The sequence below is a fragment of the Hippopotamus amphibius genome, chromosome 3 (assembly GCF_030028045.1).
Source record: "Hippopotamus amphibius kiboko isolate mHipAmp2 chromosome 3, mHipAmp2.hap2, whole genome shotgun sequence".
Lineage (NCBI taxonomy): Eukaryota > Metazoa > Chordata > Mammalia > Artiodactyla > Hippopotamidae > Hippopotamus > Hippopotamus amphibius.
In genome coordinates, this window is record NC_080188.1 from 160,846,612 (window position 1) to 160,869,615 (window position 23,004).

Consider the following 23,004-nt stretch of genomic DNA (forward strand, 5'->3'; position numbering starts at 1 on the left):
CAGTCCTTGGGCCTTGGATAAAGAGAAACTTTATGGGCTGGGGCCACAGAATTTCTGTGACTGCTGAGATAGTTAGAGACTATCTTGAAAGTCTTTTCTAAAATATGCTACCTTGTGAGAGAATGAGCTCTTGTTCTCTGTGGCGTTGTAGGAGTAGGCAGCAAGTGAGATCCTTTTAGATCTCAAGAGAAAGCCTCCTTCGCTGTTAAACTTTAATTAACCCAGCAAGGCCAATTAGGTTCTGCTCTTTGTCTTCTTTGGCTTTTTGAATCATTACATATGTGCCATTTAACGCAAGAGAGGAATAGTAATAATTGAGTTGGATAACCTTATGAATCAGTGTGTCGACTCTCTTAACTACAGTCTGAGGAATCCATTAAGCTTACTTAGTCATTCTTGCAAATATTCTTCCAAGAGTGCCTCCACTTTCTTCATACAAATGAGCCACAATTCAGAGCCTCTGGTAAATGAAAAGAGAATAATTTCTCTTTTTCAAACACATGTGCTAATAATAGCTGTGTGAGATTGTACTCCATGTTGTGCTGATTAATGCCTGCGACTTCTGACAGGGATTGACAGCTCTTGAGTGAGTCAGTTGTCAAACGCATATCACTAATGGCATCCAATGAGGGGGAAAATAAGATTCTTAGTCACACGTGAGGTACTGCACAACGTGACCTTTCTTTGTACATTAAAAGATGGTAGTACTTAACTTGAAAATTCAAGATTGCTTTAAGCAAATGAACTGTAATAAGATTTTAGAGGAATTTTTTTTCCGAAAAGGATATTAAAGTGCCATGTAAAATATAGCTTATACCCCTTCAAAATGAAGGAGTATAACTTTGCGCTTTCGTCAAAGTCAGTGAGTCTTCTTTTGGAAGAAGGAAGGTCCTCTTGTCCCAAGAGATGTGCTAGCATGTCTCAGGTACCTTAAGGATTTAGTAAGTGCAGCGTTCCTGGAAGTAGCTGACTAAAGAAGATCTAAAAATGTCTAGGCTCCACTTGAAGAGTGCTACTAGCAGCTGAACCTCACCCTTTCAGTCTTGAATTTTAGTAAAGATATGTATGGCTAAGTAATCCTGATTTGAAATAAGACCTGTCCTGGTATCTAAGCTCATATTGTTTACTTATTGGCTATTTTCATTGTTTTCTCAGATTAATGACAGAAATACTTTCATTGCCCATTGGGATTCTTTTTCTGAGCTATTACTAGACTTGTCTAGGGGCCTTTGTTAACAACCCTAAAGCTCTCTATGGTACAGATATGGAGAGATTTGAAGTCTCCATCTGGGAGACCTAACACTGCTCTGCTGACTTGTTTGTTTCTCTTTGATGGTGTGATAGGTCTCCACACCCTGGCATCCTCCAACCGTGCTCCTGGGTCATTCTCAAGAGGTCACATCTGTATGCTGGTGTCCATCAGACTTCACAAAGGTTTGTAAGCAAATCTCTGTAGTTGGTTTAAAAATTAGATCACAGATTTGTAGATTTTCCCAAGATTAGCTTGAGAGTTAATACCGACTTTTATGTTTAAATAGGCATTTAAAAGCTCTAGAGGCCATCCAGGATCTGTATCATCATTAATCACACATATTCTGTTTTTTTCTACCGATAGGGAAACTGTATTATGCACTAAAGAATAAGTGGATTTCTTGATTCCCTAGAGTCATTCCTTTCCTAAACATAGAATTTAAGTTTTTAACATTAATAAAATTTCATCTTAAAATCGAAGTTAAAAAGAAAGTCTAAAGTGAAAATTAGCGTTTCTAAGTTTTTACATGTTACTGATGTGGTGTATTAAAGGTAACATCTTGACCGTTCTTCACAGGCCAGTTGGGGTTCTTACATGCCTGAAAAGTGCTTGCTGTGAAGTTTTAAAGTATTAGGTTATCTGTGACTAAACTATAGAAGAAGTTGCTCCAAAGTATTTTAGACACGCTGGAAAGAAGAAAATATGCTTACCTAAAAGTTTTTTTTTTAATAGTGATACTTAAAAACAAAAAACCTGAAGGATAGAAATCTCAGAAACATAAACAAACTCCATGTATATGTAGGGGTTTCATATAATAGTAGCCTCAGTTCCACGCACTCTCCCAGCCCCCTACCTTTGGTCTTTGGGTTATTTTGGGTCTACAGGAAATGTCCCTTCTGTGGAGAGCTCCTTTTCATCTATTACGTTTTGAAGGTTTGTTGCCTGTTGTTCCCATCTGTATTTTTACCTTCCAGAATCTTCTCATAGTCTGATCAACTTATGGCGCCCCTGTTAGCTTTCCAGTACTACTGTGGATTTCCTTTATTTCTATACGATGAGCTTCATGATAGACTTTTTTTGAAATCTTTGCTTTAATTACTAATAGTTACATCCCAGTGACATTTTCCCTCTAAGATTCCATGTGATTTCCAGTGAAATATCTGCTTTTAATGTAGAATTTTATATCTTCATAGAACTTACTGAGATGAATTTTTAAAATTTTTCAGTTAATTGTGTCATCTTTTTCCATCCTATATTGTCCTTATCTCTATGCACAGAAAAGACTCAAAGGAAGTGGCAGGGCTGTTTACTCATACTAATTTAACGACCTCCTTTTTAAAAGTTTCTTTAAAATAATTTTGTTCCTAGCCTAGAACTAGGAAGGTAAAATACCGCTTTGAAAAAAAAAATGATTTAGACTTTGAAATTGGAAAAAATTGGATTTAAATTCTAGCTCTACCACTTAATTGTGGTGACCTTAGGCAAATAACTTTATTCCCATTTTGTAGATGAGTTATTTGAGTATAAGGCTTTTTATATTGTGAAAATTAAATAAGGTAAAGAATGTAAATTTTCAGACACTCAGACTTAGCAGTTGCTCTGTAAATAATAACTTGTTAATAGACTATAGAATAACTGGGGATTCCAGGCATTTCTTGTTGAGTGGTTAAATATGTGTGTCTTCTTTTGGCCTCCCAGTAAGGAAAGGAAAAAGCTGCCAGCCTCTTGGGGGCCAAGACTTAGAACGTGTGTTCTTTTTTTTCTCTCTCTCTTTAGTTACTGAAATAGAGAAATTATATAAACAAATGCTGGGGAGCAGCTCTGGTACCAGTGGCCATTTGCCACAAGCTCTTCAAGCTGGACTTTCTCTGCCATAAAAGGCTTGGGACCAAGATCAGAAATGGTCAGATATTTTTAAAGGGGCAAAGGTTATTTTTAACTTCTTTCAGCCTAGTGAACTTGTTGTTTTCCCAGATTGCTCCTTTACCTATCTGAAAAAGAATCTTAGGGAATAGTTTCATTCTAATTGTCACAGCATACTAGAGTCATGGGCTAAGTCAGATCTTGGGAATGATCCCATTACTTTAGCAATAAGCCAGAACTTGAAGAATTCAGAAGTCATACAAATTGAATGTCAGTGACATACACTGATTGATCATTTAAGAGAAAGAGTAAAAGCAACATCTTAATTCTGTGCTTTGTAGTTATACAGACGATGACAAAGATAATGACTTACCTAACTTCTTGAGAATAAAATGAAGTGAACCTGGTCTTATTAATAGAGCTTTAGATTAGCTAAGAAATGACTGGTCACAAAAGTCATACCAGCAGAATATATAAGAAGAAACTAAAGGATCCACTTCTTTGAAAATCTGGAATAATTTCTGAAAGGAAGGAATGGAAGCATCTGACCTTTCAGATAGCATTTTCTATATCCTATTATATCAGAATAATTCTCCAGTCATGAACCCTTAAGACACATCTACTTTTTACTTTGTTGTGAATCTTTGATTGAAACTTATTAACTGCCTTCCTGGTTCTCTGTAGATTGCTACCTGCTCTGATGACAATACACTGAAAGTCTGGCGCTTGAATAGAGACTTAGAGGAGAAATCAGGAGGAGATAAACTCTCCATAGTGGGCTGGGCCTCTCAGAAGAAGCGAGAGGCGAGAGCCAACCTAGGTAAGGATCCCATGCATTTTTCTAAGTTTTTTATGGTTCAATTGATTTAGTTCTGTAGTACAGGCACTGGTCACTGTGCTAAGTTGCTGGGGATTCTGCAAGAAGCAAAAGAATCTAAAATCCTAAAGATGTAAATGAAGATTACATATTAGTGTGAGAGTCAGTAAACAAGTTAAAGAAGTAAAATTTGTCAGATAGCAATATGTGGTTAGGGGAAAAGAAAAGCAGGAATGGGAGAAGAGCAAAGCGTGCTGTTAAAATTTTAAATTAGGTACCCAGGGAGACCTCAATGAAAAGATGATATTTGAGTAAAGAAAGTGAAGTGGTAAAGTAGTAAGCCATATGGATATTTTAGACAATGTTCCAGGCAGACAAAACAGCAAATACAAAGGCCCTGAAGCAGGAGCAGGCCTGGCATATTTTGTATTCCTCAAAGAGGCTAATGTAGCTGTAGTCCCTGTGGGTAAAGCACGCAAAAGAGAGGAAGGGAAATAGTAGTGGAAAATAAGGTGCTTGTATGATTTTGGCTTTAATTCTGACAAACCAAAAGCTATTGGAAGGTTTTGAATAGAGCAGTATGTGATCTGACTTTTCTTAACTTGATCATTCTAACTTCTGTGTTGAAAACAAATTATAAGGGGATCAGGGTAAAAGCTGGAAGCTAATTTAAAAACTCATTGAAATAACCCAGGAAGCAATGATGGCAACTTGGACCAGAGTGTTAGCAGGTGATATAATTAAAAACCCTTCAAATTCTAGATATGGTTACTTGATGGAGCCAACAGAATGTGCTGTGGGATCAGATGTGGGATGTGAGGGAGAGTTATCAAGGATAACTTTAGAAGTTTTTGCTTGAGAAGCTAGAAGGATGGAGTTGCCATTAACCTATATAGGAATCACTGCAGGAGGAACGAGCAGGTTTGGGGGAGGCAACAGCTGGATGTGTTGTTTGACATGATTATTAGACATCTTAATGGGGGTGTCAGAGAGACATTTCAGGGCTGGAGTTGTAAATTTGGGATTCATCATTATATAGGCAAAAGGTAGCTATAGATGGAAAAGAGAATAGGTCTGGGGTCTGAGCCTTGGAACATCCTAATATTTAGAAGTTGGAGAGGTGAAGGAGCAGGTACAACCTGAGAAGTAAGAGAAAAACTGGGAGAGTATTGTATAAAGTAGGTAAAGGAGAGAGGCTGGTACCACATTGTCTTGATTACTGTACCTTTGTAGTAGGTTTTGAAATTGAAAAGTCTAAGTCTTCCAATTTTCTTTTTTTTTAAGATTGTTTGGACTATCCTGGGTCTTATATTTCTGTATAGATTTAGGACCAGCTTGTCAATTTCTGCAAAAATAACCAACTGGAATTTTGATAGGGATTGCACTGACTCTGTAGATCAATTTGGGGAGTTTTGCCATCTTCACTGTGTTTTCTTCTGATCCATGAACATGGGATGCCTTTCTGCTGCCTTGTCTTTATATGTATTTTTTGCTCCCTAATTATTTCACATAAAAGAATTATATGAGGAAAAAGCCATCAGCATCACCACTACTCATACACAATTTTAGTTTACATTTTGAGTTGTTTTTTGAGCTTTTACCCCCTATCCATGGAGATTTTCTTAGTAACAGTCATAGTTATACTACATATACATTTGGATTTCTTGAGGACTTTTTTCACTGAACATGATATTCTAAGCACTTTCCATGTTACCTTTTTAGCAAAACATTTAAAATCCTCTGTGTAAATGTTCTGTAGTTTACCTAGCTATTCTCTTGTAGTTGGACATTTTGTTTCTAATGTTTTGCAGAAAAAAAGTTTTTTTTCTGAATTTAGGGTCCCCTTCTCCCATTAAAATAGATTCCCAGAGGTGGGATTTCTGTGTTAATGACTACAACCATTTTAATATTTTTGATGGAAAAATGTTTCTCTTAACTAGGTTTTTTTAATACATTTTTATTTATTTATTTATTTATTTATTTATTTATTTATTTATTTATTTATTTTATTGGCTGTGTTGGGTCTTTTTTGCTGTGCACGGGCTTTCTTTTTAGTGGTGAGTGGGGGCTACTCTTCGTTGTGGTGTGTGGGCTCTTCATTGCTGTGGCTTCTCTTGTTGCAGAGCACGGGCTCTAGGCGTGTGGGCTTCAGTAGTTGCAGCACATGGGCTCAATAGTTGTGGCTCACGGGCCCTAAAGCTCAGGCTCAATAGTTGTGGCACACAGGCTTAATTGCTCTGCGGCATGTGGGATCTTCCTGGAGCAGGGATCAAACCTGTGTCCCCTGCATTGGCAGGCGGATGCTTAACCACTGCGCCACCTAGGAAGCCCCTAACTAGGTGTTTTTAGTGTCATTAATTATTCTTAGTTTTGGAAGCCAAGTCACAAAAAAGTTATATGTGTTGACCAAATCTGTACCATATTAATGACATTTAACCATTATTGAGTATTAGCACAGTTATTCTAAGGACCTACTTGGATTATCTCATTTAATTCCCAAAAAAACCAAAACTGAAGTTCAAGGAACTAGGACTTGCCTAAGATCACACAGCTGTGAAGTTATAGTAGAACCAGAGTTCAGACCCTTGCCGTCTGATTCTAAAGCTCATGCTTGGAAGCATCGTGCAGTACTGCCTCCTTTAGAACCCAGCACAGCAAAGCAAAGGTCAGACTAAGACTGGATCAGGAGTTAGACCTAGATTTCTCTGCTTCTGGGTGATACTAGAGTTACTCTGAAGAGCACTACAGAGCAACAACCTGACAAAAGGGCCAGACGCTGGTGGTGCACTGGCCATTCAGCCCTTTAAGCCAACTTCCAGCAACAGATTGGCTGCTGCTAATCACATTGCCATTTTGAAAATGACGTTCCTCTGCTTTCTCAAACTTCTAATTGCCACCCCAACCCTTCATTGCTGTCCTAGACTGCCTGCCTTCTCTTCTGGCCCTTTTAACTTACTAACTGGGAGGCTTTAAATCCCAAGGTACAGCCCCTTTTCCCTTTGTCCTATTTGTCTCAGCCAGCACCTGCTCTATTGCTTACTATTCTTTCACTGTTTCAGCTAGAGATCTCATAACACTGTCAGGGCGAATGGTTCTCTACCCTGTCTGTGCATCAGAACCACTTGTGGAGCTTTTTAAAAGTTTGTGTGTCTGCAGAGATTGTTCAGTAGGCCTGGAGTAGGGGCCAAGTACCTGTATTATTATAAAGCTCCAAATAAGACTGGTATGCAGCTAGATTGAGAACCTCTGGTCTAGGCATTACTGAGTGACAACGATGATTATCTTAAAGAGAAGAAAACCTTACCTGTTCTATCTCAAGTGCTTGCTGTAGTTTTGTAAGTCAGCAGAGTACTTACAGAATCTGTTTTTTGATGCCTGGAACTTCACCCTCATCCCCCTCAGCAGTAATGAAATTTAACAAACATTGTTTAATAATTCCTTGCTAGAAACTACAGGGGCAGTAGACCTAAAAATGAGTAAATCATCATCACTTGCCCTCTGGATGCTGGCAGTCTAATGCAGGAGGCAGATACAAAAGCTACAGTAAATCGTAAACATTTCTCCCAGCTGTGTAAATGAAAGGCTTTGAGAACCTGCTTCCTGTGGGAGAGGAGGAAAGAAGTTTGTGAAATCTTCACAAAGGAGTTAACTTTGTCATCAGAGTCTGGAAACATGAGAGTTTTTGCCTGGAAAAGAAGGGGCAGACTTTGTAAGAAAACCACATGAACAAAGAGATGTGACAGTGCACAGCTTGTTCAGGAAGCAGTGAGTAGTCTCCTGTAACAGGATCCTAAGGTAGCAAAGTCCCTGGTAAGACTGAGAAGGTAGGATGAGGCCAGATGGCAAACCCTTGTAAAGAAAGAAGCTGCAAATTGGCTGATGATTAGTAAACTCTATAATTCCTCAAAGGAACAAACTTTCATGAAGCTTTTAGAGCAGTAACCCAATCTGTGCTACCATGTCATCAGATCTCATGCAGTACTTAGGGGCCATAGGAGTTGATGATGCACTTACTAGATGAAGTACTAAATGGTATGCCATGTTTAAATCTATAGGCCACTGTAGTGACTCATATACAGCTGTTTAAAAGAATGCAGTGCATCTAAGTGTACTTATATGAAGAAATATAAAGAGAAAAAGATACACTGTTCAGAGAAAAGAGCAAATGCAGAGTGTGTGTGTGTATATAATCTTTTTATTTTAAGGTATGGTATACTTTTGTGAGTGCTAATGGGCACATAGAAAATTGTGGAATATACTGGAGCATAAAAGTAAAATGAGATGATTGAAAAGAGGACCTTTTACTTTTCACCTTTTGCCCCTCTGTGATTGTTTACTTTTATAATCGAATTCCTAAGGCGGGAGTGGGGGAAAGAAGGAAGGAAGGGAGGATAGGAGGAGAAGGGAAGAAAAGAAAAGAAAATTTGACGATAACATGCTGAACGAAGAGGAAATGCCCCAACCTTTCACACATCAGATTTCCTGTTGACCTTTAGCAAACACTTCAAATATCTGCCACTGAAGTATCAGAAACATTTATTTGCTTTGTCCCTGGCCCAACTTTTCCTTCTCCATGAATCCTGCCTTAGAATCTGCATGTTGCAAGACCCATAGTATTTTAGGACTTTCTGCCCTAAATATACTCTTCAGCTGAATTTAATGGAACTGATGACTGTAGGGGCTGTGCAGTGACTGTGGACCTGTGCTGAGGAGTGAAGCAAATGTAGTAGTTTCTTTTCTTCTGAAGTAATAACTGTAATTAGGCTCTAAAACATGAGTGTGAGAACCATCATCAGACTCTCTATGGATAGGTCCTAGTCACTGACTCCCCTTCTGTAGCACGTTATAATGAAATGGGGCTTTCTAGTAATGATCCTTATTGAAGGAGCAGTAATCACATTGGCCGTTTAACACACAGTTGATGAGACAAGTTTAGACAAAAGTCGGTTTGTAGAACTTCTTTATCTCAAGGCAAGGCTGCTTGAATAGGGAAAAGCAAAATGTAAAATGTACATGGTAACTGACTGAAATTAGGACTTGTAAATCTTTATTGTAGCTAAAAGAGAAATGTCAGCCCATCCTAAATTTATTTGCATATAAATGCAATTAAATAATTAAACTGAATTAAACATCAGAGTTTTAATTCAAAGACTGGGTGACAGAAATAAATGCCCTTTCCTTGTTATTTGAAGACAGGAACACTATTTCAGAAATCTGGAAACTGAGGAGAATGAGGATATATAATGTTGTCTGTGTTGGGGCCTAAGGCGGAAGAAGCATGAAATTTATAAGAATTTGCCTGAAGTAGTTGTCATTGCCTGTAAATAAGGGACAGGACACATAGAGAAGAATTCTATCCACTCTTTGACTTGCTTTACAGAGAGTGTACATTAAGTTTCTGAAATGTTCTTTGGCTTGTGGAAAATCATGAATTGTAAATTAAGGTAGAAAGCCACATGAGGCCTGATAACCTTAACAAGTAATTTGTGGAATTACTTTTTATGGAGATTAAAAACTGTCTCCATTTAATAGATATGGAAACTGAGGCAGAGGAGATGAAAGGTTGTACTCAGATCATGTAGTAAGTGATTGTGCCAGTGTGTAGACCTGTACACTTCTCAGTGGCTGCTCAGTGTGCGGTGCCTCTCTGCCCTAGCATTGCTCAGGAGTATACACAGGAATGCTAATGGCAACTTCACTTATGAAAACAAAGTATCATTAACAACCCTAATGTCTTACTGTTACCTCAGAATACTTTGTAGCTGTTAAAAATGATATAAATCTGTATTAATGTGTGAAATGTTCATGATATGTTAGGAAGCAGGTTACTAAGTATTTGGTACGTCCTGGTCCCATTTTTGTATAGAAAAAACTTGAGATGTATTATATCATATGCACAGTATAGAAAGAAAAAAAAAAAACACTAAAAATGGTTCACTTGGATGCCTTTAAACTTTTCTTCAATTTTTCTGTGTTTTCTAGATTTTTACAAGTATATGTTTTACAGCAGGGTGTTTGGGGGGCTGACAGTTAGGAAAAGGGAAGGAAAATGCTAAAAGGGTCTGGTAAGAATCAAATGACTTACGTGATCTACTCACTGGGAAATCAACCCCTGGATGATCAAGTTAGCTACAGTTTTCCTTGATGAGAACTCAGTGATATTCTATGGTTTCACTTCTGATTTTTGTGACCCTCTTTTCTTTTTCAGTAACAGTGACAAATAGCCAGAGTACTCCTGCCAAAGCTCCCAGAGTAAAGAGCAGTCCATCCATTTCCTCTCCATCATCAGCAGCTTGTGCTCCAAGCTGTGCTGGAGACCTCCCTCTTCCTTCAAATACTCCCACCTTCTCTCTTAAAACCCCTCCTGCCAAGACCCGATCTCCCATCAGCAGAAGAGGCTCTGTGTCCTCTGTCTCTCCCAAGCCACCCTCATCTTTCAAGATGTCCATTAGAAACTGGATGACCCGAACACCTTCCTTATCACCACCCATCACTCCACCTGCTTCTGAGACCAAGATTACTTCTCCAAGAAAAGCCCTCATACCTGTGAGCCTGAAGTCGTCTCAAGCAGTGGCTTGCTCTGAGTCTAGAAATAGAGTGAAGAGGAGGCTAGACTCAAGTTGTCTGGAGAATGTGAAACAAAAGTGTGTAAAGAGTTGCAACTGTGTGACTGAACTGGACGACCCAGTTGAAAAGCTTCATTTGGATCTGTGCTGCCTTGCTGGTAACCAGGAAGACCTTGGTAAGGACTCTCTAGGTCCTACCAAACCAAGCAAGATTGAAGGAGCTAGTATGAGTGTCTCAGAGCCTCCTTCTCCTGCCAGTCCTTATGCTTCAGAAGGCTGTGGAACACTACCTCTGCCTTTGGGATCTTGTGGAGAAGGCTCTGAAGTGGTAGGCAAAGAGAATAGCTCCCCAGAGAATAAAAACTGGTTATTGGCCATGGCAGCCAAACGGAAAGCTGAGAATTCATCTCCACGAAGTCCATCATCCCAGACCCCCAACACCAGGAGACAAAGCGGAAAGACTTCTCCAGGCCCGGTAAGTTGGCAGTAGTAGAAGATGCATTTCCTTACTTGGCCAGAGCAGGCACAGATCCCTTCTCAGAAGTCAGAATGCTTTTTTTTTTTAAAAGTAAATCTATTTATTCTGAGGATTGTCAGATTTAGCACATAAAAATGCAGGGCAAATATTCATGGGACATATTTATACTAAAAATTTTTCATACTAAAAAGTTATTTGTTGTTTGAAATTCAAATGTAACTGGGTGTGTCCTGTATTTTATCTGGCAACCCCATTTACTCCCATTAAGATCCCATCTGTCGGGCTTCCTAGGTGGCACAGTGGTTAAGAATCCGCCTGCCAATGCAGAGGTCATGGGTTCGATCCCAGCTCCAGGAAGATCCCACATGCCGCGGAGCAACTAAGCCGGTGTGTGCCCAAAAAAAAAAAAAAAAAAAAAAAAGATCCCATCTGTCAAGGTCCGTACCCCTCAGCCCCATTGCCTAATTCATCAAAGCCTTCTTCATCCTCCAGGATATCAATTCAAAAATATCTTCCCTTTCCTTTGTATTGAAGAGGAAAATTAGAAACTTGCACTCAGCTAAAAATAACTCCATGCTTGTTCTGCTTTTGTAAAATATGCTTACTGCTCCAAGAAAACAAACAAAAAAAAATGACCTAGCAATCCAATGTAACCATAAGATGTTTTGCTAAAAATGGAATGTTCTGCACCTGCTCTTATAAGTTTCTGTAAACTTCCGTACTCTGTAAACCAAGTAACCAATCTACCCATGCTAACTGTAAACATGTGCACTGACCACTATAAAAGTAAAGCTCACCCTGAGCTTGGAGCCCAGAACTTTGGAGCGTTAGCTCGCCTGGGGCCACCAGCTTAATAAACCTGAGTTCTCCAACCCTCTGGGTATGGTGCTTGGTTTCTCGATGGACTGATTTCTGCAACAGTTTGAAATTATTCCTTCCCCCACCCCCTGCATTTAAAATATTTCCCCCAGTTCCTACAACTTCTTTTTATAGATTCTCTCCCCTTTTTATAGACAGAGCTGTAATTTATGGACAAGTTGCCAACATCCATAAATATATTTTCAATATGTAATTATAACTTATGATTATTTAAAATAAAGCAAAATTAAGATAACTTACAAAGCAGCTTAAGTGCAGAATCCTTCTAGATTTTTATGATTTTTCCCCAATCTTTTATGATCACCTTGCTCACACCGGTATTTTTGGCAACTCACCTGTATCTGCCTTTTTTAAAACATTCAGCTTAATTTTACTTATCTTTTTATTTAACTTAGATAATTTCAAAAACAGATATTGCTGGCAGAAATAGCTTTGTGAACCTTGAAAAGCAAGTGACTCATAATGGCGGAGGCAGAAGTAGCTGTGAGCATTGAGTGAGCTATGGGCACCAAAGGGAATAGAAAGCTTCTGCTACACAGTTTGCAAGTTAAGGATGGAGGTGGATTAAGGAAGTTTCTCCTGTAGTTCATAATAGCTCTTTCTCTGTGTTAGGGACAAGGTGGAAGAATGACGGAAACCCAATTTAGGAATCATAATCAGTAACATCTGCCCTTTTGAAGGGCAGAAGCTGAATAACCTTAGACCAGCTCTAGCTTAATAAGAGTTCATATCCCCCTCCAACTATCATGAAGCCTATCCCATAATTTTAGGAAAGATTACTTCAAACACAAACTCCAAGACCTTGCTACAGAATATGGGGTGAAAAAGCTATAAGGAGTCTTTCCTTTCTTCTCTCAAAATTGTCACTGTAGGTGATCTTTGCCCCTAGCCAAAATTCCCTTTTTTTCCAGGGGTGCTAGTCCAAGCTATGTGTTAGCAGAAAAGCAATTTCAATAAAAAATTGTTTTCATGAGTGTGTATGCTGGTCCAAGATATTTCTGACTTTGTAATTTCAACCTTTGAAGCTAAAGTTTCTTTAAAATAATTTTTTTCTTTATGTGCATGTTGATAATGTAGACTTCAGAAGAGGGTAGTGTCTGCCATTTGAATACCTATCTCGTTTGTAAATTTGGGAGAGTGATCTACTCATGTATTTCAAAGAGGGTGGTAATTATAACCTCTTTGGTTCCTATTAGGAGGCCTAACTGGTCAGTATTTTCTGTTCACATGAAAAATCTGTGTCCTCCTTCTTTGCATGCTGCCTTAAATTTTTCTACAAATCAACTGAAAGAAACATTGCCATCAAAGTGTTTGAGACCGAAATCTGGCTGACTAAATAAATAAGCAAATTCCTAGGCATCCTAACTTAAAATACCCTTAGTGATAATTTGCTGAGGTAACAGCTGAACTTTATCTTAGAAGATCTCTAAAATCTAAACTTTCTTCTTCTAGGTCACCATTACTCCCAGCTCCATGCGGAAAATCTGTACATATTTCCATAGAAAGTCCCAAGATGACTACTGTAGTCCGGAACAGTCAACAGAATTGTAGATCTCATCTGAGTGAGTAAACTGAACTTTGACCCATTAAAACAAGATAAAAAATTCAACAGAGTGACTCTGTAACTGGTTTTAAGAAAGCTACCATTTTTTCATTTTTTAGAGAAAATCCTTTCAACTCCGAAATGTACCTAGTCTGGTTCTACTACCATGGTGTACCTGCAGCTTCCTCGGAATGAATGCTGTATTTAAATTTCATAAAGTAAGTTTGTCACTGTAACATTTTGAATGAGTAGTCTTTACTTTTTAAATTACACATCTTCTGTACAATAATAACATCCCAGCTCACAGAGGCAAAAAAACAAGTGTTGTCTCTTGTTACTCTGAGACTTTCTGTGCACAGTGGAAAGTATCTGCGGGCCACAGCAGAAGGCCTGTCTGTGAAGGTCAGCTGCTGAAGAAGACCCTGGGTCTCTGCTGCTTCCAACAAATACAGTTTCATATAAAATATATATAATTTTTTCACTACATTTTTGTGGGGTTTTTAAGTATGTGGTAAAATGTAATGTTTAGATAAACACATTTATATTGATTCAGTGTTAAAATACAGACTCAAGTTAAAATCATCTTTATTTTAAAAGCAGTGAAAAATCACTTGTTGGAGAAACTTGGAGAACACTAGAAACGTTTGTCTTTTTTCCCCCCAAATATTAAGCTTTCTACTGTTTCCAACCCAACATCATGTTCTAGAAGAGGTTATGATTTTTGTCATTTACTAGAGGAAGAGGTTTATAGAATCAGTAGTCACTGAAGCTGGGGTTTGAATTCAGTCTTCAGTTCTCTAGGGGCTGCTACTTTAAAAAAAATAAGTCATCAGATTTTAAGAAAAAGTAATGGTTTTTTATTGATATTTTTACAAAAGTAGGTAGTTCTGAACTGAAAATCCAGAACTTAGGAAATAAATCTTGGCTTTTACTTGATTTTTTGGATTCACGAAAAATCAATGATCTTCTAGTAGAGCCCTGAGCCAAAAAGTCATGGAATTTTCACTAGGTATTTAATATAGGGAGTGTATAGACTGAATCTCAGTTAATGTGCAAAATATCTTGAATATCTCTTAACAGTTACGTATCAATCAGCTTGAAATGAACCATTGTCTTATATTTTGTTAGCCCTTTGTAACCTCATAGAAACAAGCTCCATGTACTTTCTGTGTACTATGTCCTTGGAAGGGAGTCCCCTTCCAGTCATCAGACTTGATTCATTTTATCCATATCCCTGAGGACTGTGTAGATTTTATTGATATTTTTGTCATCATTTTAAAATCTAAATAACTCTTTAATTCCTGTGATTCTTATAAATTAAGCTGTAACAACATGGATGGATGGAACTGCATGGATCGGTTAAGCATGGCTTCTCCTGGTTTTATCCAAGGAGAAAGGTAAATAAAGGAAAGCCACAGAAATGCTGCTTTTGAAACAAAGTATGCCATAGCATTAACTGAATATTTAAGAACTCTACTTATATTTGATGCTTGATTTTTGCGTGTTTGACCATGGTAAGGTGTTATTTATGACCAATGTCTGCCAATAATGCAATCTATTTCTTTTGATTTGAAAGCCAGTGGGGAAAAGGATCCATGAAAAAGAGAACTAAAGTAGGTGATTTTCTTCTTTGTATCCCTGCTCGTCTCCTGACAGTTCTACTGAGTGAAATTGGGGATAAATGTGGCTGTCAGAAACTGTGCTGAGAGTCTACTGGGTGTAACATTCCCACTTGGAAAACTAGTACTTCAGATGGGTGCCAGAGGTCAAATGTAATGAGATAATAATTATCCCTGCTTGTGTCAGTGTCAGACTTTGAGCTGCTCCTGAATAATAAAGCCTTTTACTTTATCTGATGTTCTTTTCTGAGCTTTTGCATTAACCTAGAAGCAGTCTGTCTACACAAAAGAACTATAGTAGTAATCAAGAATTCCTTCTACTCCTTCATTGAACAAAATTTGTTTATTCCCAAGGACGTGATCTAGTTCAGGCTCAAAGAGGTTTTCATAAAATACTTCTTGCTTGATCAGACCTCGAGCGTTTAAGGTGGCTTGAATTACTTGATAAAGGAGGGTGGAGAGGTGTAGTTTTTTCCTAAACAAGTATTTCCAGCCCAAGCTCTTCTATTTGAATACATTCCAAGCGCAATTGCTACAAACCTGTGTTAGAGTTTCCTTTTGGCTATTTCAACACAGGCCCTTAATTTACCTTTGCGGAGGGTTGACTAATTAGTCCTTTAAAATCTCTTAATCTAGACTCCACTTTAATTGGTGAGAAATCAAAACCATGTGTAAGCTACCCCTGTTGGGGCGGCAGGAGGCAGGTTCAGCCCACCATCCCTATCCCCAGCCTTAATAACTTAAAACTTTACTAAGTTTTGGGACACCCTATATAGGAGGCATTTTTTAAATGCCTCAACTGTGCAATATGAATGTCTAGAGGTAACTTTTTTTAAGTGTCTGGGGGTTGGGGGCTGCAGGGCAGATGTGTGTATGTGTGAGAGTTTCTTTTAACCCTCAGCTTGAAATTAGCGGATGGCCATAATCTTGTATAAGTCACATATCAGTTTAACATATACTTTTTGAGAGCCTGTTGTAGCAGACACACTGCTGCTCCTAGGTCTGTTTTTCTGCTTTTCCTAGTCCCAAGACAGACTGGACTTCCTCTCACACTGCTCTTAAAGCAAAGGCCAAGCAGTCTCACAGAGAGAATCCATTCCACAGCTAAGTAGTGTGGCAACATTTTACCGATGTGCGTCAGAGGAGAAACTGGGTGAGAATGTCGCACTAGAGAAACTGAGTTATTGTCCTCCTTGTGGCAGCTCAGCACAGGTGGTTTCTGCTTCGTAATTCTGTGTAGGGTTGAATGCTGGCCCAGTTGAGCCTGGAGCCGCTTCCCACACAGGTCTTCATAGGAGATTCCTTGCCTATGCTCGGTTTGGATCATGCCACATCTCGGATTAACCAGTTACTCATTAAATTCCTAGGAATTGTGGGAAAACCTGCATTGTGCATTAGCTCCTTAGAGATTGTTTGGAAGTTATAAGCAGGCCAAACACAGCATTTTGTTGGATGTGAAGTGAGTGATATACTTCATTAGATCCAATGCCAGGAATACAAGCCCAGCTTGTTATAAGGGACCCAATTTGTTGTCTAAACCAGTAGAAAACCCTCTTTTATTTCTGAGCTATGCTTGAGTGCATGCTAAAAAGTGTAAGACTTGTTAAAAAATGATGTAAGGTAAAGTTAGCCTTTAAAAAAAATATTAGGCGGCTTGTTCAGATCGGTATGGCTACAGCACGTATGTACAACACAAATGAGAGGTGTTATATTATTAAAGCATAGGCTTATTCCATCCCCTAAGCTCATCCCTCCCACTTCCTGCTAAGCCAGGAAAGGATTTCAACGACATATAACCAGGTTCTTTATTTTGAATTTCAAAGGTTTAATATTCCATTTATACCCCATTTCTCTTTAATTTCCTTAACTCTCCACATGCCCTTTCCCGTTTTGACATTCTAAATAATTCAAAACATTTTGTAGAATATGTATAGCACATTTCAAACACCTTTGATTAGAAGATGTTCAATTCAGCTAACACTTATTCATCACCTGGGTGCCAAGCCATGTGAGGCATCTGGTCCAACAGAGTTCTTCCCTTTATTTTCAGTTGTCAAAGGAGTCACTTTATCTGTGGCTATCTGTGGTGCTTCAATAGGCTAAAGTCGGCATTTGAGGGAAAGGGGCAAAGATCAGATTTTCAAGTCCTTTGAATGCAGTTGTGAGCAGCTACATTGTAGCAAGTGCTAGCTAGATACAGACTCTTCCCTCCAGGAACATCATTCACCTGCCACTTCAAGCACCTTTAACTTTTCCAAGTAAAAGGCTTTCCTCATGCATGTTTCCTATATTCTTTACATCATTGTAAATAACAGTTAAAAACATGATCTCTAGACTCAAACTGCCTAGCTTTGAATTCCAGCCCTAACTGGGTGACCTTGGGTAAGATCTTTAACCTCTCTGAATCAGTTTCCATAAGATGTGTGGTTATTACATGTACAGCTCTTAGGACAGTGCCTAATAGCACACAATAGTTTACATTTATTCAACAATTACTTTTAGCTATTCTCATAAGGTAGGGAGGGCAGGGGTTGTTAACCATATTTGATACGTGGACATAAAGGTTTAAGTAACTTCAGTTCTTCTGATTCATTCCTGTTCCAATACAGTTGTGATCCTCAAAGTTATGGGAACTAAATCAGAATCACCTGGGAAACTTTTTTTTAAGCGTTGCCTGGGCTCCCAGTCTTAGCAGTTTTCAAAAGGAGCAAATGGACCTCTGGGAAAAAAATCTCCATTTCCCCAGGTGTTTGAGATTCATGACTCTTTCTCACCAGGTATACATGAAAATTACAAAGCTTATTTCATGTATACCCTTAATCACTGTTTAAAGAGGCTGTACTTTGCAAATCTATATCCTGGACTCTTAAGTAAGCCAAAGACTTTGCTCACACAAAGCGCACCCTCCCGTTTCCTGACGGCTGCCCCCAGCTCTGTTATATTGTTTAAGATGTGTTCACCTTTAGGGAGGAAGCTGCAGCTGGTGGGCCTTCAGAGCCAAGTCTTGACCACTTGTTAGGCTATTGTGTTCCCTGGCCAGTGAGTAGGCAAATAAATAAGAGGTAAAGCTCAAAACAGGCCATACTGCTCTATTAGTAGCTCTGATTTTGTAAGAAACTTAGTCAAACATTGGTTGAAGAGTACTATGTAAGTCTCTAGATTCTTTTCCCTCACTTCTTCCCTGGGCTCTTTTTCAATGCCAGTAGTACTTACTGCCATTATCACATCAGTGCCAAAATACCAGCCATGAAAGTTTGACATTTTGGTGGATGAACCCAACATTGGGGTTTCAGCTGGCATCTGAGTAACAGATTGTGCTGCCACTGCTGCTGTTCAGGACCCTGGTTTCCAATTTACGAGAGCTTACAGAATGTACCATTATCTTATTAAGAGTTAGTGTCTTCCTCTGCAAACAGTCCTCCATGCTGGACCCCTTCATGGGTTTGTGCCTGAGTTATCAATTCAGATGAAAATGTTAAGGGTTGATTTTTTCTTTTTCTTTCTGTTAACAGCCTTACTTTTAAAGAGTCTAAAAGTAATTATACAAATGGGCCCTTCTCTATTATATTACCAGATAATATATGCTACTGAAACAACAGACTGTAAATAAACCATCTGGCCTTGCTATGTTGACATGAAGTTAGCAAATACTGTCATACATCACTCGATAATCATTCAACACCAGTCTTTTCCTCTCTTTCTCTTCCACCTTTCCCCCATCACCTACAGTACACGTAAACACAATTTTCCAAGAATTGCTTCAATTGCTTGAAAATAATTAAGTGTAACTGTGAAATAATAGAGGTATAGGAACTGAAAAATTAAAATTAAAATTCAGTAGGCATTGTTGCCCTTGTAAGGGGTCAATATTTGGCCCAACAGTTAATGTCAAGTTGAAAGTGCTACTTCCATAAAAGCCTTATTGGATTTTTCTAGCTTTATCTGGGAGTAAGATTCCAAGTCCAAAAATCAATGTCTTCACAAAGAGTTGACTAGCAGACAAGTCAAAAGGAGTATTAATAACTTTCAAGTGGGGAAGAAGGTGGTTATGATAAACATTTCTCAGCTCCCTAATTAGGTAATGAGGTGTTGGCCTTTACGTGTTGCAACTATGATTAAGTATCTGGTTTTGGAAAACTACCTCCTAAAACCAAGAAATGTAAGCAGCAAAGTCTGGAATTATACATGGAGTGCCTGCAGGACCAGGAAAATTAGAATGCGGTTTTTTGATGATTAGGAATGGTTTCTATTCCAGCCAGTGCTCCTGTACAATAAATTGCACAAAGAGAGGATGCTGTTTAGAGCAGCTTGTCAACTCAGGTTATCCTGTGGTATCCTCATGCCTTCCTGTTTACTTTGACGACATTTCTAATCCCATTCACTTTTTCGTGTTGTTTTAGCCAGCTAAATAGTATATGAAGCCAGGTTTGTGAGTTGGATTCCCAAATGGGCTTATTCACTTCACTCTGTTCTGTGGCAACAGGCAGGCTGTCACATGCCTCCCCCAGCCACCCCACAGAGAGGGCTGGATAGAGTGTTTAGGCTTAGTATAAACAAATTCATAGTATGTATCCTCACTACACACATCCTGAAGGTATTCTGAATTCCTTTTTCCTCAGTTCTCCCTATCTGAAGACCAAGTTTATAAACCTTTTTAAGTCAAACTTATAGATTCTTTCATGTAATATACACAATAACCCAACAAGTGACTCTAATTGTTATCTACATTTTGACAGATTCACATGTAGACAGAAACTAAAGCACAAAAGAAGTTCAGGAACTTGCCCAAGGACACATAGCCAGCAAGTGGCAGCTTGTAGATTGGTCTGACTCAAAAGCCCACAGTACTAATCCCCATATTATAGTGCCTCACAGAAAGAAGCCTGCCCTTGGCCCTCTGCTAATCAAATATATGCTTTTCATTTTGTGCATATTTGAAAGAGAACTCACAAAATACTCCAAAGACATTTCCTACTTGAGTAATGAAAAAATTACTCCTTGAGAAAGGAAACCATTCGTAACTACAGGAGGATGGTGATATACAGGTTGGGAAGGTTGAGTCAATACTGATAATGTTACAAGAACCCAAGAAGACTGACAAACGGATCAAAAGCTAGAAAAACAGGAGCAAAGGCACTGGAGTTAAAATTCTTTAAAGAAAAAAGTGGAGTATAGCTTGCCCACAAATATAAGGGAGAGAATGAAGGATGAAAATGAGGATACACGTAGCCTGTGCCCTGTGGAAGCTCACGTGCCCTGGGCACATGTACAGGGATGTTCATAGAGCACCGTTTATACCAGCCAAAGGCTAGAAACAGACCAAGTGTCCATCCACAGTAGAATGGACAAACTGGGATACTTATAATAGAAGACTGTATAACCATGAATTTAAAAAAATGAACTAGCTACACATGACAATGTGAATGAATGTTAGAATGTTGAACAAAAGAAGTAAGAACAAAGGAATGCATACAGTGTGATTCCTTTCAAATCAAGTGTTAAAAAACAGGATACTGAACTAGTATTTGAGGGATACATATATGGATGGTAAGAGGCAGAACATATGATCATTACATTAAGTCAAAACACTGGTTCCCTCTGGAGGGTTGTGCTTGGGAAATAATACATGGGGAGCTTCCTATGGCAAGGTTCTGTCTCTTGCTCTTGGTGACATGTGTTTGCTCTGTGATTATACCTTGCATTTATGTTTTCTGTACTTTTCAGTATATGTTTTATAATTCACAATGTTTAAAGGAATGAAGATGAGATAGTTCTCTAGAGAAGACAGGCAAGAAGTGGGGATGGGGAAGTTCTAGATAGACTGGATAATAACAGTTGTTCAAAGGGAATGAGTTACTAGGGGAGCCTGTAGAATCTTCTTGATATTTTCTAAGGAAAAAGGAAAATCCTCTGTTCCCTCAAAGCAGAAGGATGAACAAAGTTGCTTCTACGTATACTGTTAGGATTCAGTATATTCATTGAGTTTAGAAGAAAAGGACTGAGCCTTCAGCAAACAGTGCAATGGCTCAGATATGGGCTTGGGGTTTTCATAACTGGGATTGAGTGAAAAGTTAACGGGGGGAACTAATGGGGAGATCCTGCAGCATTGCCAGCACTTCAGCCTTTAGCCACCTAAAGACTCCACGTCATATACATGTCTTTCTTTCTCCTTCTTTCCCACTCCTGTATTTACTTTCTCTTCCCAAGGTCTGTCATCAAATCAAGACAGAAATGGGCCACAGAAATCAAATTCTTATTTTAAAGATGTAAAAACCAGCCTGGGAAAGTTAACCAGTTTGACCAACATCACAAAACTAGAGAGTGTCAGAATCCATCCTGGTATCCCACTTTCTTTGCATCCCAGTCCCACTCATCTATTAGCCATTCCCCCAAGTAATGTACCTTCGTTCACAACATTTCCTCTGCCTGGAATAGTTTTTAATCCCTTATGTCTGCCTTTAAAGTCCCATTTTTTAAGGTCCAGTTCAAACACCCCTCTCTTCCTTTAGGAGTATTCATAGATTTTCCTAATTAAGTCTTCCTTCCATTCAACCCCATAGTGCCTTGTTTAAACACTAAATAGTGTTTATCACATTTGTCTTAGAATTATTGGGTTGGCCAAAGAGTTTGTTCGGGCTTTTCCATGAAATGGTACTTACTCTTCTTACTCCTTTCTGCATACCCAGTGGTATGCTAGAGCTGGCTCATACTCATGAAAGCCAATTATTAAATATTCAAGAATTTTGTGAGCTGGCTGTTAAAATGTTGGTAGCCTGAAATCAGTCTGGTGACAGTATTTACACCATGAAATAGACAAAAGCTACAAAATCAGGGCCTTTTCCCCCCTGCCCAGAGAGCCAGCTTATCAGCACATCAGGGCATATTTCCCACCATCACCAGCAACCCCTGTGCTGGCTATAGTGCCTAGCAGAGCAGATGCAAAAAGCATGAGGGAGGGAAGCAGTCAAAGTACAGACCAAAATGTAAAGAGAATTCAAAAAGTGTCTGCTCAGGAGCCAGGGAAGAGAATTTTTTGAGAACTGGCTAGTAGATTGCTGCTGAGAAGTTTATAAGGCCAGCACATCTTTGTGTTTCTCCAGAGCTATTTCATTGCATGATGGGAATGAAAGATGGCTGGGAATGAAAAAATAGGAGTGGTTAGGAAATAGGCAGTAAAGATAGATTCCTTTCAAGAAGAGAAAGGAGTCTTTCTCCTATTAAACAACTATTCGCTGAACACCTGCTATGTGTCAGGCATTGCACTAAACAAGGATAACCGAGGCCATCCTCAAGCTGCTCCCAGACTCCTCGGGCAGACAACAGGAGAACAGAACACAACGTGATAAGGTCTGTGATCAAGGCTTGATGTGGGGACTGTGGGGCACATCCAGCTGAGCCTAGGCATCCAGGGAAGGTTTTATACAGAAGCTGACTCTGAGCTGAGCCCTAGAGAAGAAAAAAGTTTGCAAGTGGTAAGTGAAGGAAGGGCATTCCTCATAAAGGAAATAGCACAATAGCATGAACAATGGTTTGAGGGTGTGAGAAAGAGTGCCTGTTGGAGGAACTCTTAAGTAATTCCAGTTTCCCCCTAGGGCTAGAGCAGAAGGAACACATAAAGAACAGCAGGAGATGAGGCTGTGGAGGCAAGCAGGGGTCAGGGCATAAAGGCCCCCACTGTGCCACTGTATGAAGTTTGAACTTTATCTCAAAGGCACTGGGCAGCTGCTGAATGACTAGGCAGGAGACAAGCGTGATCTGGTCTAAAATATAGAAAGTGATTCTAGTAGCAGTATGGAAAGTAGATTGGAAAGGGGCCAGACTTCAGGCAGTAGACCCCATTAGAAGGTGGTTGCAGTAATCCCAGCAGTAAGGGCAATGGGCCTGAAGGAAGCAATGGCAGTGCAGACGAGAGGATGGTGCCGATTTGAGCGATGCTCCTGAAATGGCAAGCTAGTGGTTTTTTAGGTGAGTCCACGAGAGAAGAATC

General features: G+C 39.1%; 1 protein-coding gene across 1 annotated transcript in view; it reads left to right on the forward strand.

The window, feature by feature from the left end:
* The window catches only part of DTL (denticleless E3 ubiquitin protein ligase homolog), a 39,661-nt gene extending 26,244 nt beyond the window's left edge, over positions 1 to 13,417 (forward strand). The window contains exons 12-15 of the mRNA XM_057727739.1: positions 1,345 to 1,434; positions 3,800 to 3,935; positions 10,141 to 10,973; positions 13,308 to 13,417. Coding sequence (XP_057583722.1) covers positions 1,345 to 1,434; positions 3,800 to 3,935; positions 10,141 to 10,973; positions 13,308 to 13,406 — 1,158 coding nt within the window. The 3' untranslated portion in view covers positions 13,407 to 13,417. The remainder of the gene's footprint in view (positions 1 to 1,344; positions 1,435 to 3,799; positions 3,936 to 10,140; positions 10,974 to 13,307) is intronic.
* Positions 13,418 to 23,004: the final 9,587 nt, after the last annotated feature.